Genomic DNA, 26,010 nt, shown 5'->3' with positions numbered 1-26,010 from the left:
GTAGATGAAGCAGAAGCATCTACATGTACTTTATCACAACAAACAACGGGGTTTCCGCCTAGCGCGTGCACGCCTAGAGAACCCGGACTTGAGCATCTGCTTCAATTATGGAAAAGGTCTAGAAATTACCAACCTTCGGCATGGTATTACGGTTAGGAGCTTTCAGCTGTGCTTCCATGCAGGGATGGGGTAGCTGTTAATCGTGCCGTTGCCCATTCTTTCGTCAGTAAGATTTCGGGATCGCCCCGAAGCGAAGCCCAATGGGCCTTTAAGCGGCCGTTACACTCAACGGTTCCCCACTGTGATAGGGCACGGCTCTCACTTAATTAGCTGTTCCTGGAATTGGATTGGCGACTATCCGATCTTCCGGGCCTTGGATCTGTTGAATTGGCTTGGCGATCGATGGGAAGCGTCTCGCGACCAGTGCCAGATTTCGATAAGCATCTTTTATTCGATGTTGTCTCCCACGTAAACGAGACCTAGAATTAATTAGGGCGGCCCTTCCTAAGGTGGAATGCACTAATAATAAGGTATCCACTTTTATTAGGCAACCGAACAGACACTGCGGAAGAAGCTACCGAATTCAGCTGGACGTAAACCACCACCTATTGATCAGCTCCTCAGTCTAACCAACGCCTGGACCTTGATGCTTCCAGCTGCTAGCCGCCATGAACTTGCTAGACTTCCCTCCGGAGCTCGTGGAGCGCATATTTGAAGCTATCGTCTATTCGCGGGAATTCAAGCGGGTCATGAGACTCCGCGTCGTGAACCGTAAGTTGTCATATCCACGACGAATGCATATGATGAACCTTTCCACAGCTCACACCATCTGCGGCCTACAGGCATGTTTAAGGACTTCATCGACGACGCCATCTTCCGTCTCCGCCTTCTGCATGACCCTCCAGAGACATGGCTTAGGCTGCGCAGCAAATGGCACAGCATGCGCCCCCGGGAGGAGCGGCTAAATTCAGAATGGTACTCTTATGTCTACCGGTATCTGGCATACCATGCATGGAGGGAGAAAGACCCCAGGACAATTCCCGGGCGTATCCGACGTGCCGCCGTCATTATTTCCGAACAGGCTGGCGACGCGGGGCGGTCCGCCATCATGGCACGTTTGCAATCGCTCTGCCGCCTTGCCGCGCACACCGATGGCGACCGGGGTCGAAGGGCCCATCTGTTGTCCTGGGTTCGTCAGAGTCCATGGATTAGCAAGGGGTCTGACGAGGACCTTGAGGATGACCTCTGCGTCGCGGCCGCTTATCTTGGTTATCGACCTTTTGTGGAGAAGGCCGTTTCGCAGGGCCGTATAAGATATCCTATAGATTGGATGTCTGATTGGATCTCTGAGTCAGAGGAGGTTTCCGGGGGCAATTCTGGGGATTGGATGTCAGAGGAGGTTTCCAGCGGCATCTTCGGCCCAATTTGGGACGCCGCCGTTCTCAAGGGCGAGGTGTCCATGTTGCGTCTTCTCCTCTCGGCCAGCTTGGACTACAATCCAGACGGACCTATACCCACACCTCTAATTCATCGGACCCTCCGCCACGCCGCCAGTTCTGGCCACCGGGATGCATACGACTTTGCATTTTATTCACAATCAGAGCCCGGCGAAACAGCCCTTGAGCACTACGAAATAAGAGAGCTGTAGGTTCCAGACCAATACGAAGAAGCCATATCCATACATCCATACTCGTCAGACGATAAGATTGGGTTGCTCCGCCGAAAAGCAAAACATGGTCATCTGGACATGGTAAAGCATTTACTCGAGCAGGGTGTCCTACCCCATCAAGAGCAAGGTGGGGTCGAAGATTATCATGTCGAATTCTGCAAGACGCTAATTGATGCTGTTAAGCATGGCAATACTGACATTGTCCGGCTACTTCTCGAGCACGGGGCAGACCCGAACAGGTTGCACGCCCCCGACTCCCCGCTGATGGTGGCGGTGCGGAAGGGTTGGTTCTCCGTAGCGGAGACTCTGTTCGCAGCCGGGGCCGGGGCCAACGACGACTCCCCTCCGCCTATCGTGCTGGCCGTGTTGAAAGAAAACATGGACATGTTCCGCCTGCTCCGTCGGCACGGGGCCAGGCTGGACACGGCGGACAGTGGGGGTTTGGCCATGACCGTGGCCGTGCACCACGGGCTGCAGTCCATGGTGGATGTTCTGGAGCACGAGGGTGTCGAGAGGGATATGATTCTCCAAAGTGGCGGCGTGGACGACAGAGGGGATCTTGATTAGTACCTCTACGCATGGCCGAATTATAATGAGGAAGGATTCCGTTGATAGTATTGCTGCCAGACATGAAGTCCGCGTATTGCGACTAGGTGAGCCTAAGGAAAACATTTCGCATTTTCCAACACCTCCATAGTTCAGCGCGTGCTGAGATTGTCACGAGCGTTGATGTGCGTGAGGCCTTGTAAGCGTGGCGAGCCAACCACCGGCGGCGAAGATTGTGGCGTGTGGCGAGGGAAGCCTTTCCTTTGGTCAAAGTCAAGCTAGAAACTTAAGGAAACTACGAACGATAGGCTCGTGCCCGGTTTCCGGCCTGCAGATGAAACCTACTCCGAGATATTATCATGGCTCAATCAACTATATGCTTAAACGTGGCAAAAGAAAGAAAATTGGATGGAATCTATAATCGACTGGCAATCAAAGGTGCTCAATCTTCGACTTGTGCGATTTTCTGGCCAAGCTCCCTGACTAATAAGCTGGGTTTGCCGCAGGGATGGGATCCGTGATGTAGTTGGGGTAGTCCGGCGAATGGGTCCAAAACTGGCTTGGACCGGCCGAGCGTGCGCCTGGGCCAGTGGGGCGCAAGTCCGGACGACCAACGGGGTGCCGACGAAACACAACGTCCTGTCAGACGAATCTTTTCGCTGCATATATAGGTGGCACTCCCACCATCCAGGTCTGATATGTGGTCACTTTGACTCCTTACTTTTGTCACACAACAAATTCGAAATTACATCCATCAACATGGCTAACGGAAACATCACCTTCGACGGTAGGCTAATTACCGGACTGCCGTCTTACTCTGGAACTCATGCTAACATCTCAATAGACTACCTTGGCCTCAACGCCTGCCTGGTTGAGTGGGCCGACAGTTACGACACCAAGGACTGGGACAGGCTGAGGAAGTGCATTGCTCCTACCCTCCGAGTAAGCCTTTATTTCTCTGAGCCCTCCAGACCAATCGGCAGGCTAACCCCCACCCCCAGATTGACTACCGCTCCTTCCTGGACAAGATCTGGGAGGCCATGCCGGCCGAGGAGTTCATCGCCATGATCTCGAACCAGGCCGTGCTGGGCGACCCGCTGCTCAAGACGCAGCATTTCATCGGCGGCAGCAAGTGGGCGAAAGTCAGCGACACCGAGGTCGTCGGCACGCACCAGCTGCGCGTGCCGCACCAGCGCTACACCGACGCGACCCGGGCGACCGTCGCCGTCAAGGGCCACGCCCACAGCACCAACACGCACTGGTACCGCAAGGTCGACGGCGTCTGGAAGTTCGCTGGGCTCGACCCCCAGATCCGCTGGTTCGAGTACGACTTTGACAAGGTCTTCGCCAGCGGCCGCGACGAGTTCGGCGCGGAGGCGGAGGCAGGGGGGCAGCAGCCGGTGTCGGAGAGTGTGGATTGCTTGCAGCCTGCGGCTGCTGGGTCCGACAAGGTCCAGGAGCGCGTCTCTGTCTCGCAGCTTTAGGCAACTTGATAATTGCTTCGTTACTATGCAAATGATTCACTAGTGATGCCTTTACAGTTCATTATTATTCGCTCTGATTCCATATGTATGCTTCCTGTATGATGTCTTTCTTCTCAGGTTAAGGTTATCAAAGAGATCCTTCGCTCTCTATTCATCTTTACTCTTCATGAATAGATATTTAGCAAGGCCTAGAAGGTTCCGACTGGGTACACAGGGGCAAGCCTGGTATTGCCTCGGAACATTGGTCGCTTCCCGAACGATTACTGTTGTTTGGAATAGCAGCTGGAGAATGAGCGTGACGCAACGAGCTATGTGTAATATTGACAGAAACTTTACCCAAGAAAGTTCCTTTCAGTCGATTAGCCTCTGCGTCTCTCTCCTTTTGATGTTCTTTTGTTTTTCATAGTTATTGCAAGCCTGGCGGGAAATGCATGAAGTCTCAGCTTCTCTGTCGGAAGGAAGTAAAATGCCTCTTATAGATCGCTGTGTCCTCCTCCTGAGATCTGGGATATCTCCTATTATTGTCAACGATCCTCGTCATTCCCATCTACAGTAAAAACAGTGCCCCGTCAGCGACAGTCAACCATGGCGATCCTGCGCGACCTCCCCGGTCTCGAGGCAACAATCGAAGTGGGCGGACGAGCACTCCAAGAGTACGATGTACCCAACACGTGCAAGGCCGGCATCGAGACCGACATACTCATGGAGACCGCCGAAGATTCCTACACCGTGACCCTTGATGCCAAGAACATCCCGCTCGTCATCAGCTACGTTGAAGCGACCGCCGGCAAGTCATCCGGGTTCCGGTTCCGCAAGCAGCTCGCCTTCCCTCCCGGCTGTCACCACCTGGCCATCGAGGCCCAGTGCGACGGCGTGAGAAACTCCGCTGAGACATCTTTTCAGCAACGACTGGGATGTGCTCCACAGCCGTGTAAGGGGCTATATCGACGGCAGAATTGCCTGTTTTGACTATGCCTTCGCTTTCGAGGAGCTGAGAATCGGTCCGTCACTTCTGTTACTCTCCTCTGAGAATGTGGAGATGATTGCTCAACATGAGATAATGGGCTGACATTCTAATAGCAGCCGATTCTGGCGATGCGCCAACGTAGGAGTTGGATCAACAGCGCCTGCGCGCGAAGAACCACGGCACCCTTCGCCTTTTCGTCTACAAGATGAACGAAAGCGCGCCCCGAAAGGTCGCCAAGGGGATAAAAGTCAAGCCGTCCGACGAGCAAGAAGAAGCATCGTTGCCGAGAGAAGCGTTCTAGCCGCGCGCCCTGACGCACCGGGTCGAGTTCGAGAAGCGGTTCCTGGCGAGAGAGGCGCTGGCCCGGCAGTACTTTGACGACTTCCAGTATGATGTGTGCCGCCCCTGCGCGATCTTCTAGTTCCGGTACCGATCGAAGAGTACGTCAAATGCAAACAGGCAACACCGTCCCAACTGTTCGGACGGAATGTTCCTTTTCTTTGTTTCTTTTTGGGTCTGGACTAAACTGACATGCTGCAGAGGGCCTGCTGGACGAAGGAGTGATTTCGGAACTCGACCCCATCGATGAGTTCCCACCTAACGAGATACGACGCCTTGCGCTTCTTGGGCTGGAATACGAGAAGCAGGTAAGCCTCCTCCGTCCCTTGCATACTTTGCCTGTGACTGTCACACTTCGATGATACTGATGACCCGTGGGAACAGCAAGGAAAGCGAAAGAAGGCGAAGGGAAAAGGAGGACGCCGAAGCAGGTCCCAGTGCTGGGTATGATCTGCGATCCAAGCGAGTCAAGTAGGGATTTCATGGTGATGGGCTACATGTGGAGGACAGAGTCTATGTACCTGAGAGGACGACTTTGGTGATGGGCATCTTACCAAGAAGCAACAGAGGCGATATGGTGCAGTTAGATGGGAGAGAAAGATATCGACCAGATTCACGAGGATTAGGTGGCTACCTACATGTACCTATGTAGGATGCATATGGTAACAGGAGATCGCATTTGTGAGCTCTGGGTAGTACAGTTGAAACATTTGTGATGGAGGAAATATATTTTTCAGCCAACCAAGCGTAAATATCCAAGAATGATGTTGCTGTTGGGTCTGACACAGCTAAAGGCAAAAGTTAAGAAGGTGCATCATACCAGCAAAGTACTTACCACCGTAGCATGCATGCTAGGCTAATGTAAATAAACCATTGAATTGCGATTTAGAATACTGGAATACTGCTGCGATCTACGTACGGAATAATCTCTTGTGGACGTTTAATACTTATGTTTATACCACGCTAATTCCATACTAGGTGTACGTTTAAGGCGTTGACCGACGTTTATTCCAATATACGGCTAATCGATGGTTACTTCGCGCGTTATTCGTTACAACTTTCTCTCCTATGGATGCACCCATGCCCATTCACTTTTGCCTCACCCAACAACTTTTTCCACGGGGGGGGATTTGATAACTTGAAAACAAACCCATCATTTCCCCACCCTGTTTGGAGACAACAACAATTTTTCGGCGCGTTTCTCGGCTTCGACAAAACTCACATCCTCAACATCATCGCCGCCATGGCCGTCATCGGTGAACTTGAGGGCCTTGAGGCCTGGGTGGAAATTAACGGCCAGAAAGTCCAAGAATACGACCAACCGGATAATGACGATTCCATCGATTTGGAAGTACTAGTCGCGGCTACCAAAGTCACCAATCCTGTCGTTCTCGACGTCAAGCATATCCCTCACGTCATTAAGTACATTGAAGCGATCCCTGATGAGAACTTCGCTGTCAATCTCGAAAAGACCAGAGGGTTTACGCGAAACTGCGATCATCTCGGCATTAGAGTCACAGTTGACAGAGCTGACACAGTTATTTGTCACGAACCAGAAAGTGACGAGCCCAGCCGGCAAGAGGAATGGATTGATTGCACTGACTCTATAACCTCGGGAAGCGATAGCGAGGGATGGACGCGGTATTTTTACAAATTCGACGAGGTAAAGCATGGTAAGCTCCAGTTGAAGCTCTAATAAGAATGGTTGTAACCCATACATCATAGTCGAAATGTGTGACTTGACAGACGATCAACTCAGCGAGGTTATGCAAAGCGAGAAGCTCTATGGATTAATCAAAGTAACTGTCTATCGAATGGCGGCTTCGAGTAAGATATACCACGAACCAGATTACCGGGAAAGCCCACCGAGGATTTTCCCTCAAGAAATACCCGAGAAGGTCTTAAAGGGCGCTGTGGTTACTACTCGGAGCACGTTCGACACCGCACCTACTACTAAACCTACATGGGCTATCGAGGAACAGAGCGACGCCTTTCAAGACCCTCTTGAACGACCTTGTGCTGTCTTCGAGTTCAGATACCGTTCAAAGGGTAAGGAATCCTATCAATATGTCCAACGATACACCACTAACCTTTTCTCAGAGGGACTGTATCAAGAGGGGGTTCTAGAACGACCCGATCCCGTGGATAGCATGTCCATTGATGAGCTACGTCAATTTGCCCGTGCTGGCTACAGTCATATGAATACAGTAGGTCGCAATTTTTATATATTAAATGATTGACCACTAACCCTCCATGCTTGATTTAGGGCAAAGTGAAGCAAGATCACGACCAGAAGATCAAGCGAGAAAACGGTGGAGATGTATCGAACCGCAAACGCTCTGCTTCTGGCAATGTGGAGTTGCCTCGAAAGAGATACAAGGAGATGGTCCGTAAAGACGGGAAGGTCGAGATCGACGTTGACTAGCTCGACAGGAGGTATCGACGTGCGGCAGGACATTACATGCCTAGCAAAAGTACTGCTGACATTGGCATGATATTCTGAGCAGATCTAGGATCTGATACTTATGAAGAGCATGAGAGAGGGTTTGCTTGCTCAAGTTCTCATTCGGTATGGTCATCTATTGCGGCTAATAGATTGACCCAAATTGCCGAAAACACAGTTGTATTATTAGACAGACAGATCATGCTCATATAACAGTGCGAATGCCACTCATTTCATGATGCGATGAGTTTTTACGTATGGAATTCGCGACCCTTTGATTTTGATCAAGCCCATTTTTGTGTATTATCTGGCTCGTATCAGAAATATTGGTCAGTCTAAGGAAGGCACGTTAGATACCGTACCTCTTTCCTCACGTTGTTCTGCATCAGTAACAGCCCAAGGCAGCAACAAGTCTCCGCCCCACGGTACCAAAACTCGAACGTTCTCAACTTCAAATGCCGTAACATTCGTATCACCAGGTATCCATTTCATGGGCGGGCATTACCCCATTGTTGACATCATCTCGTTGGGATCAAGCTTCCTACCAATGCACCGATTATTCCGTCCCTGATTATCCTGAACACTTGATTACTTATCTAGGTATTTGTGACAGCACCTACAACAATTCCAACACCCTCATTGTTTCCAACCTCCAAGAGTATTGTACAAACACTGCCCATCTTGCGGCTCAAAACGACGCCATGGCAATCCTCGATGACGTCCCCGGCCTCGAGGTCACCATTCAGATCAATGGCTACAACGTACGCGAGTACACAGATCCCTACGACAAAACCCGCCGATCTCGAGACGACTGCCACAAAGTCACCAAGTATATCGAGTCCAAGACGGGTGCCAATTTCGCCGTCTGCTTCCTGAAAGATCCCGACTTCAAACACCTCTCCCACCACATTGCCTTCCGAGTTCACGTCGATTCCGTCGAGGCCGGCTTCTTCCACGAGCCCAACTTCTTCGACTACCGCGAGTGGGGTGTCAAGGTCGACGGAGGTTCCTGGAGAAACCAGCAAGGAACCACGTCCTACAAGTTCCGGTTCTCGGGCTTTTCTGTCTGTGAGTACTTTTACACCCTTCCTTTTGGAGACTTGTCAATCTAACAGTGGGCGTCCTTCCAGTGCCGAATGACGACTTCTCGCTGGAGGAGATCGAGGATCACAAGAAGGAGGCTTCAAGAATTGGTACAATCAAGGTGTCCGTCTACGACATGCAGGAGCCTATCTTTGTCGAAGCGGACGGCGGACGAGGTCGGAACGATCGCAACGACAGCGCCGCGGAGGCCTTGATTCGACAAGACTTCTTCGCCGAAAAGGCCGTCAAGGGTGATCGGGCCCTTACCCACAGCGTCGACTTCGGACACCGACAGCAGATACGTGCGCTGCCAGCCCAGCACCGAGACGGACTGGTGAAGAGGAGCGTCTGGGCCGATCCCAAGAAACGGCCCTTCGCCGAGTTCGAGTTCCGCTACCGATCGATGGAGGGCCTCATGCAGGAGGCCATCATTTCGCGAACCGACGAGATGGATGACGACGAGGTGCGCGAATATGCTCAGAACCTGGAGCGTGATAATGTGTGAATTTTCCATGCCTCTTCGATTAATTACCTACGCGTCACGCTGACACACTACTCACAGGCTCGCCTTCAATCCCAGACCAACAGCCGAAAGCGAAGTGCCCCCGACGATGACTCCTTCCAGCAGAACAAGCGCATGCGGATGGATGTCCACCCTGTGGTCATCGACTTGACACAAGACGACGATGATAACGATGTCATTAATGGTGACGATTACTGGTGGTGATGGTTCTTTCCAAGAGGGATGGGCCATACAGCTGCGGATTTGCGCACTCTCATGGACGACAACAGATAACAACTTGAGGATGGTATTCATGTGGAAAGTGGGCGTTTTCAATCTTGTCATTAGCACTGAGGCATCAGTTTGTAGTACTAGCTCTTCGCATCAATCGAGACCTTGTCGACTTACCACCTGCACTGGAACTTGTGGCCGTTATTGTATCTGTTGACTATCGGGTAAATGCTGGCTGTTTTGGTTGGTCCAGGGCCTTGCCAGTGCCCCTACTCGGGGTGAGTTGACCTTCATTGAGATTTGACAAGCTATTTACATGTACCTACTTACTCAGCCGCGCCACAGTCATGTTCTTGTGTAACCAACGACAACAACCCCCACCTGATGATCCCAGGATTTCGGTTCCCAAGCACCAACCAATCCTCCAGCTACCACCAATGCTCTGATCAACAGCCAAGTATTGTATGCGAACAACATAGAATCTTTGCGGTTAGCGTCTTCTTTTCCTTGCCCTTTGCATAGTCCCTTCCTGAACACGGCTACAATACCTCTCACGTGGCCGAGCAATGGATCCATTGCCTGTCGAGATCTGGTGCTCCATCTTCCGGCGTCTGGACCCTGTCGGACTCACCGCCGCAAGTCAGGCCTGTCGAGAATTCCGCCAGATCATCCAGCCGAGCCGTGCCCATTTTGTGGAGCGGCTGCTGGCCCTCGAGTGTCAATCCCGAGTATGGTGGGACGGTGCCTCTCATTGACCCCTTTGGGGATGATTACTGGCTGGAGCCCAGCTGCGAGGACGAGGCCTGGACGCGGATGCGCTGGACTTGCGCGGGCTGCATGCGGCTCCTGCCGGACTCGGCGTTCGACAACCACTCCCTCCTGCGTCTCGGCTATCGCAAGCCGACGCCGGGGACGCCCAGCAGCCGGGCCGTGTCGAGCTGGGAACCATCGGCGAATAATAGCCTGCTGCGGAACCACCGGAAGTGGAAGAGCCAGAACCGAGAAAGCCTTCGCGCGCAGGAGAAGAGGGTCCGGAAGCAGTATGGGCTTGCTCACACCTGGAATTGGGGGATCCGAAGGGATGAGCTGGACCCGCTGGAACGACTGATGTTGTTGCAGGACGCGGGGTTGACGGAGTTCGCGCACTGCGGCCTCGGGGACTTCCAGGGCATGGGCAGAAGAGAGGAGTGCGACATTGTCGAACGCGCGGCGGCCGCGATCGAGGCGGAGCGGACGGGGTTCCGGCGCCACCTGCGGCGATGCAACGAGTGCCACTGGCAGCGCGGCGAGATGAGAGTGCACCCGCTGTCGATTGGCGACGGCCTGCTGCGGCACGCGGGCGGCCCCAATATCGGCACATCCAAGTTGCCGATCGCGCGCAGCCGGCAGATCCTCCTGTCCTCGGCCCTGGACCGCTGGTTCCCGGGCTGGTCGTCCGCTCTCGAGGGCGAAGAGAGCCTCGCGGCCAATAAGCCGCCCGAGACGGAGCGGCCCGGGCACTCCACCTCCCGATCCAGGAGCAGATGGCGATGAGCCGGGACGAGCTGGAGGAGCACACGCTGGCGAAGGTGGTGTGGATGAAGTACTGGACGGACGGGTACGGGGCCGTGGACGACTGGTGGTTCTGGCTGCGGTGGTGCCGGGACGCGTTTCGGGCGGAGGCCGCGCTGTTGCTGGTCGGCGGCGGCGTGGACGGGGACGTGGATAACGCGGACTTCGTGGCGGGTGTTATTCCGAAGGGGGCTAGGCTGGAGCGGGTGATGGAGTGGGGTCCGTATTGTGGGTATAAGTAGTAGTAGTCTGTGTGGGAGGGAGCGGTTGAGATAGATATCTTACTTGTTAGAAAAGGGGGCGAGGGAGTGCAAGCTTCATGTAGGTATGCGTTGGTAAAGAAGACCTTTTCTTTGGTATGCTGGGTTTCGGGAGTAATATGTTCATGTGGATTGATGATTATGTAGTCAATTATCTAGTAATCGCTCTCCAAATATTGATCTATACGTAGTGACAATATAGCCCTCGCATGCACATCGTCACTCATAACCCATGCAGGCCTGCCGATATAACCCGATCGAACGGCTACTACCTCCCCTCGGCCCAGAACCGATCCAACGCCTCCTGTCTGACCTCATAGGCCCAGTGATGGCAAGTCTGGTGCACGACGGGGCTCACCTCCCCCCCGCTCCTCCTCCTCGTTGTCGTCCTCGCCGAACACGCTGCGGACGCCCATCTGCACGTACTTCTTGAGCAGGATGCGGCGCCACCGGCCCGTCTCGCCCACGCACTTCTTCCACCGCGCGATCTGCCGCTCATCTTCATCCTCCAGCCGCCGCCCCATCCAGAACCGGCAGTACCACTGGAACCACCCCCGCACGTCGTATTCATGGCGGATCCAGCCTGCGGCCTCCCACTCCTCGATCGACTGCCCGCAGCGCACGCCGTACTTGTTGACGGCTGGGTCGTACTCGGCGAACGTCAGCTGCCTCTCGACGTCGATGTTCCCGCCTGGGCCCGAGATCCATACCGGGGGCAGTTCCCGCCAGTCGTCCTCGATTGTGATACCTAGCCGCTTCGAGTACAAGGGCCGGAAGTAGGTCCCGCCGAACGCGCCCTCGCGCAGGATCGATTCGGGCGACTTGTTGGGGCGGAAGTCTGGGTGCGAGGCGAAGTGGTACTCGCCCGTGGCCTCGTCGCGGGTCGGGGGCGGGGCGGTCGGCGTCCAGGAGGTCCAGGCGGCGCGGAGGGTGTCGAGGTCTGGGCGATTTGGTGCTGGCGAAGGGGAAGGAGAAAGGGAAGGGGACGAAGGATTGGCCTTGATCTTCTGCTGGTTCTTTGCTGCAGCTGCGCCTTTCTTGGTCGTCTTGGTGCGGGAAAGACGATGACGGTCGTTTGGCTCCGTTTGCTGTGTGATGAGGACGTCTTCGTTGTAGGTCGTGGGCCGAGACGGCGCGCTCGCGATGCGCCGGGAGGTGCGTGTAGGTGGTGCCGGGTCGTTCAGCTTGCGGCGTTTCGACGTAGCGGACGGCGGCGCTTTCACACCTTGTTCTGGCTTCTTCTTATCTTCCAGGCCTAGGTCTTGGACCAGCTCGGCGTTCCGCTTGATATTTGCCAATCGACGGGCTTCGTAACCGTCCATTTCTACTGCTTCAAGCTATTCCGAGGTCCCAATTGTTGTTTTTTGCTTTTCGAAAACTGGTTGTTTTGTTCCATGTGTTTTTGCCGTTTCGCGACTAGACTTTGGAATACGTCATTGGTTCAGCTTAATTGTCACTAACTGCTTCCAGGGGTCCTTGTTCTAGAACAGTGTAACCCCCACCTGCCCCAGGGCGGGTTCAGCTACCGGGACACACACCGGCTAAGCTCATTCATCGCTGATACCGAATTCTGGGGGAAGCTGACCAACGTAAACATGTATTCTCATGACGACATTGCTCATATATGCGGTTTCAATTGTCTCTTGGAGCAGTCTCGGGGTCCATGTCTAAGTATGTAAGAATTGTGTTGTCTGTATTCAGTAAACCTTGTCGCACTCGGATTCATTGGGCTCGCGGGCTAGCTGGTAGTCTCCGACCTTCTCCAATTGTGGAAGGCTCCACAGCATCATGCATCCCCGGTGTCTGTCATACCGGCTTCCTCCCATACACGACATAGCTACATTGATGGAAAGGTCAGTAAGTACAGAATTAAAGCCGACAGCACTGCCGAGATCATCGTGGAACTTACAAGTAACTGTAGCCTTTGACCCGGCCCTCCCTCAGCTCGACCTTGGTGGCCTGGACGAACTCCTCAATCTCCTCGGGCGACATGCCCGCGTTGCGGAGCAGCAGGTAGCTGACGCCCCGGAGCCCGTCGTGCATGTTCCGCTGCTGGTACGCGCCGATGCGCGCGGCCTGCAGGTTCCTGGGCCACGGGCTACAGGGCACTTCGAACCTGTGCGCCTGGATCTCCGTGACTGGTTGTCTGGTCAGCTCGGCTGCCCCTTTCCATTTCATGGGCGAGACCCGAGAACATGAAAATGGTCAACGAAAAGAGAAAACCTACAGCCGATGTCTTGGAGCCAATTGCTATAGTTCTTGGCCTTTCGTACGTCGAATCCCTTGGCCGTGGCACCTGCAGCACAGAAATCGAACCATTTTCGTATGTGCGAGTCTGTAAGTTAAGTGGTCAGTCAGCTCATTCGAAGACTGCATTGCATGACCGGCCTGCCTCACCTTCAACGCCTTCCCCATCCAGTTCCATGGTGCCGTCCTGGATCTCAATCCAGCCACCCGGCACAAGATGGTCGTAGGCCTGGTGGAAGAGCCTCTTCGGGTCGCGGATGCCGGTGACGATCTGCCGGATGTGGATGTAGTCGAACGTGGGCTCCCACAGCCAATCTTCTTCGCAGTCGTCCTTCTCGAAATGGCAGTTCGGGACTTCGGGCTCGGGCTGGATCTTGCTCAAATCCGTCCCGACGACGTACGACCCCGGATTCGCGCGGGCTAGAGGAAGGGTCGGTCAATAACTTGAGTAATACTTCTTCAAAACACTCGATATCATCATGGCAGTAGGTTACCGACCGAACTCGAGGGCCCAGATCCCCGTCCCCGTGGCGACGTCCATGACCATCTTGGGCGTTTCGACAATGGGCGCCATGGCCAGCTTGCCACGGAGAATCAATGTCATCATGGCATGTTGGAAGTCGAGGCGATCTTGTTCGGCCTAGATTTTTTCGTTGATTCGATGAGCAAGAAAGGTCTCCTATATGTATAGATGGATGGATTTGACATAAACAGGAAAAAAGGCCGGACCTCGTCGTTTGGCAGTAGGTAGCTGCCCTCCTTGTACCCATGATATCTCCTTCCGGACTCTCCGACGACGTGATCGGGCTCATAGACGGATGATCCCGTCGGTTCGCGCAACAGCTCCTCGTCGGCAAAGGCGGGGGAGAAGGCATTCATGCTCTGATCTGCCGTCGCCGCCGCTTCATCCTGCGTGGTCGCGTCCATGATCGCGGGGAGACCCACCCAATAGGAAACAAGCGCAGGCCTTGCTTGATTGGAATCTGCCGTGTGCTTGCTACTGTCTGCCAAGCGAATGGCTGGTTGTAACATCGACTACTGCGAAGCTACTCTATCTTACGTCGCCGTTGCTAACGTACCTGATCGAATCTATTTCGGTTTCGGGTAGGTGGTAGTCAGTGAAGCACTTGAGCTGCGGTTCCACATTCCTCTGGCTACCCCTCAGCGGGTATCCCTTGAATTTCAACGCTAAACCGAGATCTTGCCCCAGTATCAACAAGTACAGGTTTGCATTCTCCAAATCTAGCAGTCGTTTTCCAATGAGATTGAGAGCTAACTTGAACGGGTGCCAGCACACCGCATCTTTCATGGGTGACCTGATGTTCATTGAGTCCTTCTGCTGAGTCCAGATCCTTCGGCGGACCGAGGCGGCCCTGCATCAGTCAGGCGAGCTATTACCCCGCACAAACTCCCTGCACCTAACGAGTCGACCTATAGCATGTTGCAGCGCAGGGAGGCTATCCCTTCCCCTCCCCAACCTCTCCCTGTGGTGCCGTAGAATAAGCATGCGACTAAAACATCCCTACGATTTTGCTATACCCAGAAAAGAAACGAGGCCTTTTGATGATGATGCCTCTGCTCCCCAGGATTCGCCCATGACACATGACATTGTAACGATCCATAGAAGTTACTTACTCCCTCGTGTTCACGAACTGTGGGGAGTATGCGGCAGCAGCCCTCTAATGCGGGGAAGCATTCTTACCATGAATCGTCGTCATCGTACAGGTCCAACGACCCAGCACACGGGTCAGGTCTCAGGGGCGAGACTACATAATGAGACACCTCTCCCGGTCCTTGTTGACCGGTCGACCTGCTGTTGTTGTTCTTCCGTCGTTCTGATCCGACGCGCCTATCTGCTGCTGTCATCCTCGCCATCAGTGTTTACTTGACAAGTGTGGTGCTTACGACGATGAAGTCAATCATCCTTGCGGGCCTTTTGGCTCTTGCATCGCATGTGCACATCTGCACCGCGGCAGACTTTCGACCCGAGTAAGGCTGCGCCGCAGGACTGGGACCTGTCCAAGATCGGGACAGACAAGAAGACGAATACCACCTTCTCGAATCCCGTTTCGACGGAGAATGTCGGGGATCCCTTCATGACTAAGTACATATCCGAGGGCCAGGAGTGGTATCTGTACACCTTTTCTACCAACGACAACATCACCCTGAAGAGGTCGCGCTCTTTGACCGACAATTGGGACGACGCCGAGACACGGGTCATCTTCAACCCGGACCCCAAGGGCGCCGATGCGGGTGAGCCTTGGTCAACATCCATCTGGTAAGTCATCATCGCATTGCCAGCACGCCAAAGAGTTTTAAACACCATCTTTATATTGATTGTCGCATTATCTAGGGCGCCTGAAATCCACAACATCAGTGGCAAGTGGTACATCATCTTCACGGCCACGCCGGACGGCGACAACCCGCCGCCGCTGCAGGATGCCATCTGCCCAATAAACTGCCCGGCCGTGAACCACCGGATGTTCGTGATGGAGTCGAGCGGGCCCGACCCGTGGACCTCCGACTTCAAGATCAAGAGCATGCTGAACACGTACGACCAGTTCGCGATCGACGGCACCTACTTCTCGTACAAGGACAAGCTGTACCATATCTACAGCTGCTGGGAGACGGCCTACTCGGCCTGGCCGGCCAACCTCTGCATCACGGAGATGTCGGACCCTTGGACGGTCTCTTCCAACTTTAGTGACCGTCGCATGGTAAGTTCTCCAGTTCATTCAGTAGACAACAACCGTGTGATGAACTGAACCAATGATTTGCTTAACAATTCGCCCCCGCACAGATCTCGGTCCCCGACCAACCCTGGAGCAAGTCCCCTACGGCCGCCCCGTCCGCCTCGCGACCAACGAGGGCCCGCAGCAGCTGACAAATCCCAAAACGGGCCAGAACTTTGTGATCTACTCGGCGGCGCGCGTCAACACGCCCTTCTACTGCCTCGGCATGCTGGAGCTCGTGGGCAACGACCCGATGCAGTACCAGTCGTGGCGCAAGCACACCGAGGGCTGCGTGTTTCACCAGAACACGCAGGCGGGCGTCTACGGGCCTGGACACGCGAGCTTCACGACGTCGCCCGACGGGCAGGAGCATTATGTTGTTTATCATGCGCAGACGACGCCTAACCCGGCGGCGGACTTGTACCGCACTGCGCGCATTCAGCGCTTCGACTGGAACGAGGATGGCACGCCCAACTTCCCGCTGGCCGAGAACGGGCCGTTCTCTGTGCCGGCGGGCCAGAAGTCGTAGCATGAGAGAGGCCGGAGAAAATGTTGAAAGCATACGACCATTATCATGTACCTAATCTAATACTCACATACTGTGTCGCCTATAAAGCCTATAGCATGATCATTCAATTGACTCTAGAAGTTCTAGAAGTCATAGGTGAATCGATTATTGCACGATCGGAGCACGATCGGAGCAGACGAAACGGGAGAAGCTGCCGAGGGCGGTGTGTTGCCCCCCCCCCCCCCCCCAATGCCCGTCTCTGTCTGAAGCTCGCTTAAGTAGCTCCAGCAACTGGCAACTGGCTAGAGTCACATCACCAAGTGTCTTGTGGATTATGGATTAGAGTTTTGCCGTCAAGTCAGTTCAGTCACGCGCCGCCGAAGGTTCCGAGGAAAACCAAATACTGGGCACGCAGCATGCATGATGCAGCGGTATATGCAAATACTCTTATAGGGCGTTCAGGAGATTGCACGCAGCTTTTTTGCGGGAATTTTACAGCAGGTTTTCGGAGCTGCCAAGGGGGCGACCAATGATGCGAGCCCCCGTCATCATTTATTCCACTTAATTTCCCCAACTCCGCATTCCCCATCCGACCGTCGTACCATGCTTTTCCTCCCCCGCAACTGGCACAGAACATGGCATGGTGTCGTGCAAGGTTCTTCCCCCTTCTGACCTGGAGAACCCCAACGAGTAGGTAACCTACACACCACTGCGGCTCTAACCGGGATGTTTACAGTAGGTATTGGAGGCATCTGAGTTGCCATTGACCTATTAGGATCTAAAAAGATCGGTTGCTTGCTTATACATCGTTGACCTTAGAAACAACGACTCACATTTTTTAAAAGATTTGAAATATGGTTGGATGGCAGAGAAAGCCAAGTCTTGCTGGCAGTGCCGGCAGTGCCGGTAACCCCGTAGCGGCATGCCTCTTCCCATTCCTCGGGTCAATGTTCGATGCTTCTATCACCGCCGCGATCCTTGGCGCCTATATCGACTCACCTAGACTCACCTTTGACGTCTTCTATTACCTACTGGTACCAAATTATGCCCGGTCACCAGCCTATTCACTTGGCGGAATGGAGCCCACAGTTGGAGCCCGCAAGATGGAACTGGGCAGCGGAATATACCGCCCAGCCGGCTCTCGCTGCTGTCTGGCGAAAATAATTTAAAAGAGCTCCGAGCCGCTGTTGCTATCGTGGATGAAGAAAAGAACAAGTTGACCTGACAGCCTCGTCGCGATCTCTTCCTTGACCTTCAACGATGCTGTTCCCAAGAAGTCTTCTGCTGTCTGTGGCGGCCCTTGCTGGCGTCACGGCGGCCCAGGGTGTGAGCACCTACGTCAACCCGGCCGTCCCAACTGGCACCCCTCTGCCAGGCAACTACACCGGCCCATTGCGGTCTCAAGTGCACTACTCGCCGCCCACGGGTTTCATGAATGACCCCAACGGCATGTTCTACCTGAACGGCGTATTCCACTTGTACTACCAGTACAACCCGACTGGTTTGGGGGCAGGCAACCAGGTAAGAGCAATTGCTAGCCGCAGTGGCTTCAGCGCCTCACCACTGTTCTTTATTCAAACTAACCCAAACAATAATTAGCATTGGGGCCATGCGACCAGCAAGGACGGCTACACCTGGGAGAACCAGCCCATCGCCCTGTTCCCGCCCGAGGAGAGGGTCTACGTCTTCTCGGGCAGCGCCGTCGTCGACGTCAACAACACCTCGGGCTTCTTCCCGGACCAGGACAACGGCGTCGTCGCCGTATTCACGCTCGCGCGCTACTACGAGGACGGCTCGAGCGGGCCGCAGACCCAGGCCATCGCCTATTCCCACGACGAGGGCTACACGTTCCAGTACTACGACGGCAACCCCGTCATCAACAGCACGAGCACCCAGTTCCGCGACCCCAAGGTCATTCGGTATGGCGATCAATGGGTCATGGTCGTGGCCTACTCGCAGGAGTTCGTGGTGGCCGTCTACACCAGCCCGGACCTCAAGCAGTGGACTTGGGCTTCGAACTTCACGGACCACGGACTGCTGGGCGCGCAGTACGAGTGCCCGAACCTGGTCAAGATGCCGGTGCGCGATCGGGACGGCGCTGTGGTCGACGAGAAGTACGTCATCACCATTTCGCTCCAGCCCGGCGCGCCGCTCGGTGGCTCGGTCACGCAGTACTTCATTGGCGACTTCAACGGCACGCACTTCACTACGCTGGATGCGGCGACGCGCCTCACCGATTTCGCCAAGGACAACTACGCCGCGCAGTTCTTCTACGGCGTCGAGGGTAATCCGATCAACTTGGGCTGGGCCAGCAAGTAAGTTTCATGAGCCTGAGGGGGGCATTTACAATTGATTTCTGACTGACTGACAATCATAGTTGGCAATACGCTGGGCAAGTTCCGACCGGTAACAACGAGGGCTGGCGAAGCGCCATGACCCTACCCCGGGTCAACTACCTCACCAAGACCGCGCCCCGCATCGGCTGGACCATCGTCGACGAGATCTACGACCCCAAGCCCATCATGGGCGAATCGCTCAAGACAGCCACCGACATGGGCAATGGCAGCATCACGGTCGACTACGCCGACGTCGAGTCCAACGCCCTGTACATCGAGGCCAACGTGACGGGCCTCGACGTCGCCAAGGCGACCACCTTCTCGACCCTCAACCTGACCTTCACGTCGCCGGCCTCGGGCGAGTCACTGCGGTCCGGTTTCTACTTCGGCGGCGACAACCCGTTCTTCGTCGACCGGGGGCAGCTGCGCGGGTTCGATAATGTCTTCTTCACCGACAAGTTCAGCGTCGCCGACGTGTACTACGACAGCAACGCGCCCGGCCAGAAGCCGGCGTCGTGGAGTATGAAGGCCGTCATCGACCGCAGCATGTACGAGGTGTTTGTCGGCGGGGGGCGGCACGCGGGCACGGTGCTGCTGTACCCGACGCAGCCGCTGACGGTGGTCAATGTGGCGGCGCGGGATCTGCCCGCGGGGGCACGGGTCAGCGTGGCCGTGTGGGCGCTGGAGAGCACGTGGGCGGGGCAGGCGGATGAGCAGGGGACGGTGCTGGGGAATGTCACTACGGCTACGACTACGACGACCTCGGGGAAAGCGATGGGGTCGTAGAAGCGTATGATTTATGAGGGTGGTTTCTCGGTGTAATGCGTCATGATAGATAATGTGATCTGAATAGATATACCACATGATATACATAATGATCTAATACTAGAAAAGGTCTGATATAATCTCAAAAGAAAGCTCGTTGCAGTCATAATGTCGTAATCTTCTTTTACTTTCCCATCAAATAACCGTCCTCAGCACACTGCTAAGCAACCCAACCACCAATCCCAAAGTCACCGGCACCCTCGACGACAACGACACACCACCCCTTCCTGCGCCTGCACCTCGTCCCCGAACTTCCCAATCACATTGCCCCGCGGCCAGTACTCGCACACCAAATACCACCCACGCGCGTCACTACTGTCGCTACCATCGCCGCCGCACATGCGCGCCCCGCACCCGACGCTGGTCGTGTCCTTCCACACCAGCTGAGTGAAGTGGCCCGTCGACTCCCCGAAATCGCCCTTGCCGAAGTCGTACTCGCGGCGCTCGTCGCCCCAGGCCTCGACGCAGCTCGTCGCGTTGGCGCAGCCGAGGGCGAGGTTCTCGCCGTAGGGGCCGCCTGAGTGCTTGAATTCGCATCTTCCTCCGTCTCCTCTTTTGTCTTTCCCGGAGTCTAATTTGGAGGAAGAATCTGACTCGGAAGAAGAAGAAGAAGAAGAAGAAGGCGTAGATCGCGACGATACGACTTGGCCCAGGTACCGGTTGGCAAAGTCCGCGAGGGTGGTGTTCCAGACCAGGTGGGTTGCGTTGTGCTGGTCGCGGTAGGTGTTGGTGCTGTTCAGGATGGCCGAGGTGAAGAGGTCGGCCGAAGTGAATTCGGCCGCGGCGGAGGCGGTGGCTTCGCTGGGGCCCGAGGTTATGGTTTTGGTTATTATGACATCTTGTGCGGACGCAAAGGTGGTGGTGGTGAACTGCGACAGCAGCAGCGGCAGGAGGAGAAGGGAATGGAATAGCATGGCCGTGGTGGTAGGCTGCGTCTTGCTGGTGGTAGTTCGGATGAACATGGTGGAGTATTCAAGAAAAAGCTTGTTATATAAATAGAGACCGTATATACTGTACATCTGGAGTGAAGGTGGTGAATGAGAGTTTAGGTTACATTCGATGGATGGGCTCCCATCCGTTTTATCAGTCAGTTCAGCTTCCTCCCCTTTACTTGACTAACAACTGCTACATAGTTTAGGCTATGACAGATGGTTCCCCCAGCAGCTGATCAGGGTCTTCTAAGACAGTATCGTTCGTTATGTTTGCTACCTGGCTGGATCATCTTTGTTTTCTTGTTTCGACCTTGGAAATGGAAATGACTTGTCCAAAAAGTTGAAACATGACGTAGGCGCCTGTAGAAACATGCAGGGGCAGAAACTCCCCCTGTAAGCCAGATTTCGGCCGGGTCTTTCTAGTTGGTTGGCTACTGCAGGCGTAGTTGTTTTTAGGGGACGGTCGAGTGTATGTAGCCGGCCGCTCCCCCCACTTGCATGCCAAAAGTGACAGGCTTCCTGGGGGCGCATCATGGTCTGCTTTCCTCGAGGGCTGCTGGACGTACGACGTATACTTATCATTCCGATGAAAGTTCGTTTAGTTCTCTAATCAATAATGGGTCATGTTTTTTTTTAGCCAGAGTACATGGACATTTACATGACGAGCACCCCCCGGAACCGCACCTTCCCGCTAACGCAGTGCTCCATCGCCTGATTCGCGTCCCCCAGCGAGAACTTCTCGATCATGCACTTGATCCCGTGGTCCGCCGCGAACTGCACCGCCTCCTCCGCATCGAGCGCGTGCCCGCTGGGCCAGCCGACGACCGACGCCGCCCGCATCAGCATCGTGTTCGAGTCGACCGTGATGGGCCCCGCGGCCGCCACGACTAACAATTTGCCGCCGACGCGCAGCCCGCCGATCATGGGCCCGATGGCGTCCGGGTTCGGCGCCGTCGCCACGATGGCCGCGGCGCCGCCCATTGTTTGTAACTTAGTAACAGCGTCGTCGGCGCTGGAGTCGATGTAGTCGTGCGCGCCCAGTTCCTTCGCGAAGTCGCGCTTGCTGGCGCCCGAGCTGACGGCGACGACGCGGTACCCCATCCGGCTGGCGTATTGGATGGCGAGGTGGCCGAGGCCGCCGATCCCTTGCACCGCGACTAGGCCGCCCTGCTCGACGTGCAGCTTGCGGAGGCCGTTGAAGACGGTCACGCCCGCGCACAGCAGGGCGCGGCCTGGGCCGGGTCCGTGGTCTTGGGGAGGCGCACGACGGCTTCCTCGCGCAGGAGGACGTACTCGGCGTAGCCGCCGTCGCGGGTGACGCCGTTGATGGCGGCGTTGTCGCAGGTCTGGTAGAGGCCGCGGGCGCAGGAGGTGCAGGCGTTGTCGTGGCCTATTGTAGGATCATTTCGTTATCAGTAAGTACATGCATGCTAGGTAAGTATGTTGTGCCCGGAAGCCAAATCAAACGTACCACCGTGCCAGGGCCCGCCGGCCCGGTCGCCAATCGCGACACGACTAACGCCCTCGCCGAGGGCGACCACGTCGCCGATGATTTCGTGGCCGGGCACCAGGGGGAACGAGTTGCCGAAGTGGCCGCCCTGGGCCCCGCGGTCGCTGTGGCACACGCCGCACGCCAGGACCTTGACCAGGACCTGCTTTGGGCCCGGGGACTTGAGGGGCAGGTCCTTGATCACGAGAGGGGCTCCGGCCTTCTCGATCACGGCGGCTTTGTAGGTCTGGGGCAGCGATGGCGACATCTTGTGACAGGTAGGGGTTTTTTTTTCTTTCTTTCTGTACGAGTGTGAAGACAGATAGGCTAGACTGCTCGGCAACTACTTGGATAGTAAGGAAGGGTTAAGGATAGATGAGGACCTAGAAGACACAGAGAGGGAGAAGAGACATATTGACTTTTGGAAGTGCAGACCGCTCTGCTTAATATACTTTGTGCGTGAATCCTACATGTACGTCAAGAATGCGGGGGGATCATCTCCGTGGTTAAGGAGCAAGGATATCCATTAAATCCGTGTGTGGTGGTGGCCATCCGGCGCATTGCGTCGACGGCATGGCAGAGCCAAGATAACGTCGATGGCGTTGCGCTGATGACGATGACACCCGCGGGCGGATCTTTAGAGTTGGGTGGTCACTAAACCCGATAGCGTCGGGAATATCTACTCTCTCTTGCTTACAAAGCCGACCATTGGGCTGTTTGTGCAGGGGAACGGGGTCGGGATAACGCCTCAATGCGCCGTGTGCATGACGGCCAAAAGCTAATTATTCGAGTCCAAGATCCGATGCGCTTTTACCCTGCATGACAAGCATTATCGCCGAAATGGAGAGGATGCACCTGAGACCCCCAGCTCACTCACCTTTCTTGTCACTCACCCATCAACTAATAAGTCAAGTTGATTAGTTTGCTGATGTTTTCCCCCCGAGCCAGGTGGCCACTAGATATCCCCGCATATGCTATGGTTTTCGTCATGCATGTTTCCCGCAGTCTAGCTTCGCTTACTTGGTGATTGCTGGGCGCGACCCAGATGAACCTAATAAGAGGTTCACTTCATTTGGTAGCTTGCACTCCTCGCTGTGTGGCGCCTACACATCAATGGACAAATGTATAGGGAGAGTTGCCGAGTAGTCTTACCGGCTATACCTTTCTCTCCCGATTCCACGATGTATCAGGGCCGAACTGGGGCCATGGGTGTTCAGAAGGAGCGACATTTAGGCGTAAAAGATAGGTAGGGGGAAAGAGGCGTAGACTGAACAGGAAGTCTGTCACTCCAATTCTGATTCGAAAATTCCTCTCATTTGCAAAATATGCAATTCATCAGCGCTGATTCTATGCCACCTTCAAACTTGGAAGGTTCTCGGTGTACTGAATTCGATAGTGCATGTGGATCTGTATCTAAACCTAGGCATTCGCATCTTCAAATATCGCTCTCTCAAATACCCTCTACTGCCACTCGAAGGAGCGAATTAGACATAGCGATCCTGCGAGCTTCGCCGAGCTTTGTCCTCGGTCACCTCCACATTGGCCTCGTAGCTCTTGTTGTCCTGGTCGGCCGCCGCCTCCGGGCTCGCCAGGTTTCGCTTGCTGCCGCCAAACAGCTCGTCCATGTGCTCCAGAGACACACCTGTGAAAGAGGGATTGGTTAGAATTGTGGCAACCGAAATCGCAAAAAGAGGTCTGTGAACTTACCCTTGGTCTCGGGAATAAAGAACCACACGAAGAAGAACATGCAGAAGCAGAAGCTGCCGAAGATGAGGTAGGTCCCGTAGCCGTGGGCGCCGACCGTGACCAGCATGTTGGGGACGGCGCGGGCCACGACGAAGTTGAAGAGCCACTGCGTGGCAGCAGCGAGCGCGACGTTCTGTTGCATTGCCGAGTCAGTCAGCATGCAAGCGGAAAAGTCTTCTTATTTTCCATCTCGCAAGAGGGGAAAGGGGTGCTGCTGTTGGCTAATCCCCAAAAAAATTCAAGTTATGTACTCACCAACGGTCGGAGACGGGCGGTCGGGATCTCGGCCACGTAGATCCAGCAAGCCGGGCCCCAGCCGAACTGGAAGAAGGCAGCAAAGACAAAAATACAGACGAGGGCGAAGTAGCCGGCAGGCGGCACGGGCGCGCCGTCGACGGGCGGCGAGATGCGGACGTAGAGCCCGATGTAGAACATGCAGAAGGCCTGCCCGACCGAGCTGACGAGCAGGGAGCGGCGGCGACCGAGCGAGTCGGCCATGAACAGCAGGAAAGCCAGGCAGGACAGCACTTTCACGATGCCGTAGACGCCCGTGCTCAGCAGCGAGTTGGAGCGGCCGTCGACGCCGAGGTTCTTGAAGATCTGCGGCGCGTACGTGTTGATGGCGTTGGTGCCCGTCATCTGCTGGCAGACCATCAGGGTGATACTGAGGGCGGCCCGCTTGCGGTTGCTGGCCGACTGGCACATCTCCTTGATCAGCACCCACATGGTCGCGTCGCCCATGACGCGCCGCTCGTGCTCGAGCTGGGCCTGGATCTCGCGGTACTCGTCCTGCAGGTAGGGGTGCGTCTCGGGCAGGTGACGGACGCGGCGGAGCACGGCCTTGGCCTCGTCCCAGCGGTCCATGCGGGCGAGGTAGCGCGGCGACTCGTTGCTGATGAGCATCAATCCAAACAAAAGGAGCGCGGGCAGGCCCTGGATCGCCAGCGGCGTGATGTACTGGCGGTCGCCGGACAGGTGCAGGTCGACGGCGTAGTTGCCCCAGAAGGCGATCATGCCGCCGAGGACGACGAAGAGCTGGTAGCAGGACGTCAGGAGGCCGCGGATGGCGCGCGGGGCGTTCTCGGACACGTAGATGGGGTTCACGACGCTGGAGCAGCCGACACCGAGACCTGCGCAGGTTAGCGATCAGGAAACGTGGGGGTGAAAGCGCAGATGCCAAGATGCTGCCAGTGCCTTCTTACCAGCAATGAAGCGACCGATATACATGGGCTCAAGATGGCCCGAGGCAGAGGCTTGCATGATGACACCCGATAGGGTCATGGCAGCGGCTGCGATGAGACTCCATCGGCGGCCAATCTTGTCGGCCAGCCAGAAGGCCGCCAGAGCACCTGCGAAACATCCAGCTTGAAGAACCGACACGATGTTTCCTTTTAGGTCAGCCGTTGCGACACTCCCAGCGTCGCCTAGCCCATAAGCCCTGTTGAGAAAAAGCACGTATTGTCAGTTGAAAGCCTCGGGGCATCGCCTGTCTTTGAGATGTGGCGTGATAACAAGAAAAGGGTCCTCGTCTTGCAGGGAACATACTTGGCAAAGGTATCAAGCTCAACGACACCGCCGATTACACCACTGTCCCATCCGAAGGACATGGCACCGAAGCAGGCCTGCCACGGAGAAGAGTTAGTTCCTGTGATTTGCGAAGGCCTTCTGTTCCCTCCCTGAGGGAAAGGAGAAAACGCACCGAGCCAGTCAGGACGTAGACTCTCCATCCGTAGATTTCATCGGGATCCGATTTCATCGCATCATTGCGGACGATCTTCTTAAGAAGCGCCGCCATTTTGACGGATCAGGTCGGAGATGTTGCTCCCTTCGATATAACCCTGGCCAGTGGTCGCGTCGTCGCGGAGTGAAATCAGATAGGAGAGTGGAATCACTTGGTCGCACAGCACATTGGAGGGGAAGCAGTAACCCAGGCAATCTTCTCGAAACAGGCGAGCGACGATATATAAAAGGAGCGAAATGGCCAGAGAAATGCGACGTCCTTTATTTAAGAACTGCGTACTGCATACTGACTGTATGTAGGTAGGGTGGCCATTGGTTACACCCGGATTGAGCCCAATGCAACGGAACGTAAAGCCATACCCACCTGGATCCATCTCTCT

The 26,010-nt window shown here is 55.2% G+C and overlaps 15 protein-coding genes across 15 annotated transcripts; 10 read left to right on the top strand and 5 right to left on the bottom strand.

Annotated features, from left to right (window-relative positions):
• Positions 1 to 668: 668 nt before the first annotated feature.
• Positions 669 to 1,648, top strand: PG994_008491 (ankyrin repeat-containing domain protein; the record flags this gene model as incomplete). The annotated part of the gene is made up of 2 exons (XM_066859900.1): positions 669 to 771; positions 843 to 1,648. 2 exons carry the CDS (start codon positions 669 to 671, stop codon positions 1,646 to 1,648), a joined length of 909 nt encoding a protein of 302 aa, XP_066713489.1.
• Positions 1,649 to 1,747: 99 nt separating this feature from the next.
• Positions 1,748 to 2,236, top strand: PG994_008490 (uncharacterized protein; the record flags this gene model as incomplete). Its single annotated transcript, XM_066859899.1, has 1 exon — positions 1,748 to 2,236. One exon carries the CDS (start codon positions 1,748 to 1,750, stop codon positions 2,234 to 2,236), a length of 489 nt encoding a protein of 162 aa, XP_066713488.1.
• Positions 2,237 to 2,974: 738 nt separating this feature from the next.
• PG994_008489 (scytalone dehydratase) lies at positions 2,975 to 3,699 on the top strand (the record flags this gene model as incomplete). The annotated part of the gene is made up of 3 exons (XM_066859898.1): positions 2,975 to 3,002; positions 3,060 to 3,157; positions 3,217 to 3,699. The coding sequence occupies 3 exons, from the start codon at positions 2,975 to 2,977 to the stop codon at positions 3,697 to 3,699; spliced, it is 609 nt and encodes a 202-aa protein (XP_066713487.1).
• A 585-nt stretch (positions 3,700 to 4,284) lies between these two features.
• PG994_008488 (uncharacterized protein) lies at positions 4,285 to 5,087 on the top strand (the record flags this gene model as incomplete). The annotated part of the gene is made up of 2 exons (XM_066859897.1): positions 4,285 to 4,572; positions 4,968 to 5,087. 2 exons carry the CDS (start codon positions 4,285 to 4,287, stop codon positions 5,085 to 5,087), a joined length of 408 nt encoding a protein of 135 aa, XP_066713486.1.
• A 1,161-nt stretch (positions 5,088 to 6,248) lies between these two features.
• PG994_008487 (uncharacterized protein) lies at positions 6,249 to 7,430 on the top strand (the record flags this gene model as incomplete). Its single annotated transcript, XM_066859896.1, has 3 exons — positions 6,249 to 6,678; positions 6,731 to 7,212; positions 7,272 to 7,430. The coding sequence occupies 3 exons, from the start codon at positions 6,249 to 6,251 to the stop codon at positions 7,428 to 7,430; spliced, it is 1,071 nt and encodes a 356-aa protein (XP_066713485.1).
• A 719-nt stretch (positions 7,431 to 8,149) lies between these two features.
• Positions 8,150 to 9,036, top strand: PG994_008486 (uncharacterized protein; the record flags this gene model as incomplete). The annotated part of the gene is made up of 2 exons (XM_066859895.1): positions 8,150 to 8,516; positions 8,579 to 9,036. The coding sequence occupies 2 exons, from the start codon at positions 8,150 to 8,152 to the stop codon at positions 9,034 to 9,036; spliced, it is 825 nt and encodes a 274-aa protein (XP_066713484.1).
• Positions 9,037 to 9,830: 794 nt separating this feature from the next.
• On the top strand, positions 9,831 to 10,797 carry PG994_008485 (uncharacterized protein; the record flags this gene model as incomplete). The annotated part of the gene is made up of 2 exons (XM_066859894.1): positions 9,831 to 9,992; positions 10,060 to 10,797. 2 exons carry the CDS (start codon positions 9,831 to 9,833, stop codon positions 10,795 to 10,797), a joined length of 900 nt encoding a protein of 299 aa, XP_066713483.1.
• A 44-nt stretch (positions 10,798 to 10,841) lies between these two features.
• Positions 10,842 to 11,057, top strand: PG994_008484 (uncharacterized protein; the record flags this gene model as incomplete). Its single annotated transcript, XM_066859893.1, has 1 exon — positions 10,842 to 11,057. One exon carries the CDS (start codon positions 10,842 to 10,844, stop codon positions 11,055 to 11,057), a length of 216 nt encoding a protein of 71 aa, XP_066713482.1.
• A 332-nt stretch (positions 11,058 to 11,389) lies between these two features.
• On the bottom strand, positions 11,390 to 12,397 carry PG994_008483 (uncharacterized protein; the record flags this gene model as incomplete). The annotated part of the gene is made up of 1 exon (XM_066859892.1): positions 11,390 to 12,397. One exon carries the CDS (start codon positions 12,395 to 12,397, stop codon positions 11,390 to 11,392), a length of 1,008 nt encoding a protein of 335 aa, XP_066713481.1.
• A 375-nt stretch (positions 12,398 to 12,772) lies between these two features.
• PG994_008482 (uncharacterized protein) lies at positions 12,773 to 13,253 on the bottom strand (the record flags this gene model as incomplete). The annotated part of the gene is made up of 3 exons (XM_066859891.1): positions 12,773 to 12,832; positions 12,888 to 12,912; positions 12,985 to 13,253. 3 exons carry the CDS (start codon positions 13,251 to 13,253, stop codon positions 12,773 to 12,775), a joined length of 354 nt encoding a protein of 117 aa, XP_066713480.1.
• A 2,021-nt stretch (positions 13,254 to 15,274) lies between these two features.
• On the top strand, positions 15,275 to 16,583 carry PG994_008481 (alpha-N-arab-like proteininofuranosidase; the record flags this gene model as incomplete). Its single annotated transcript, XM_066859890.1, has 3 exons — positions 15,275 to 15,600; positions 15,676 to 16,073; positions 16,123 to 16,583. 3 exons carry the CDS (start codon positions 15,275 to 15,277, stop codon positions 16,581 to 16,583), a joined length of 1,185 nt encoding a protein of 394 aa, XP_066713479.1.
• Positions 16,584 to 17,822: 1,239 nt separating this feature from the next.
• On the top strand, positions 17,823 to 19,684 carry PG994_008480 (beta-fructofuranosidase; the record flags this gene model as incomplete). Its single annotated transcript, XM_066859889.1, has 3 exons — positions 17,823 to 18,083; positions 18,162 to 18,877; positions 18,940 to 19,684. The coding sequence occupies 3 exons, from the start codon at positions 17,823 to 17,825 to the stop codon at positions 19,682 to 19,684; spliced, it is 1,722 nt and encodes a 573-aa protein (XP_066713478.1).
• A 227-nt stretch (positions 19,685 to 19,911) lies between these two features.
• Positions 19,912 to 20,685, bottom strand: PG994_008479 (CAP domain-containing protein; the record flags this gene model as incomplete). The annotated part of the gene is made up of 1 exon (XM_066859888.1): positions 19,912 to 20,685. The coding sequence occupies one exon, from the start codon at positions 20,683 to 20,685 to the stop codon at positions 19,912 to 19,914; it is 774 nt and encodes a 257-aa protein (XP_066713477.1).
• A 624-nt stretch (positions 20,686 to 21,309) lies between these two features.
• On the bottom strand, positions 21,310 to 22,412 carry PG994_008478 (uncharacterized protein; the record flags this gene model as incomplete). Its single annotated transcript, XM_066859887.1, has 3 exons — positions 21,310 to 21,887; positions 21,917 to 22,045; positions 22,127 to 22,412. 3 exons carry the CDS (start codon positions 22,410 to 22,412, stop codon positions 21,310 to 21,312), a joined length of 993 nt encoding a protein of 330 aa, XP_066713476.1.
• A 1,216-nt stretch (positions 22,413 to 23,628) lies between these two features.
• On the bottom strand, positions 23,629 to 25,685 carry PG994_008477 (mfs quinate transporter protein; the record flags this gene model as incomplete). Its single annotated transcript, XM_066859886.1, has 6 exons — positions 23,629 to 23,786; positions 23,852 to 24,023; positions 24,146 to 25,020; positions 25,093 to 25,328; positions 25,436 to 25,512; positions 25,590 to 25,685. The coding sequence occupies 6 exons, from the start codon at positions 25,683 to 25,685 to the stop codon at positions 23,629 to 23,631; spliced, it is 1,614 nt and encodes a 537-aa protein (XP_066713475.1).
• Between the last annotated feature and the right edge of the window lie 325 nt (positions 25,686 to 26,010).

Source organism: Apiospora phragmitis (genome assembly GCF_038363925.1).
Source record: "Apiospora phragmitis strain CBS 135458 chromosome Unknown utg000008l:1.0-3514335.0:1.0-3519231.0, whole genome shotgun sequence".
NCBI lineage: Eukaryota > Fungi > Ascomycota > Sordariomycetes > Amphisphaeriales > Apiosporaceae > Apiospora > Apiospora phragmitis.
This window is presented reverse-complemented; position numbering and strand designations above follow the sequence as displayed.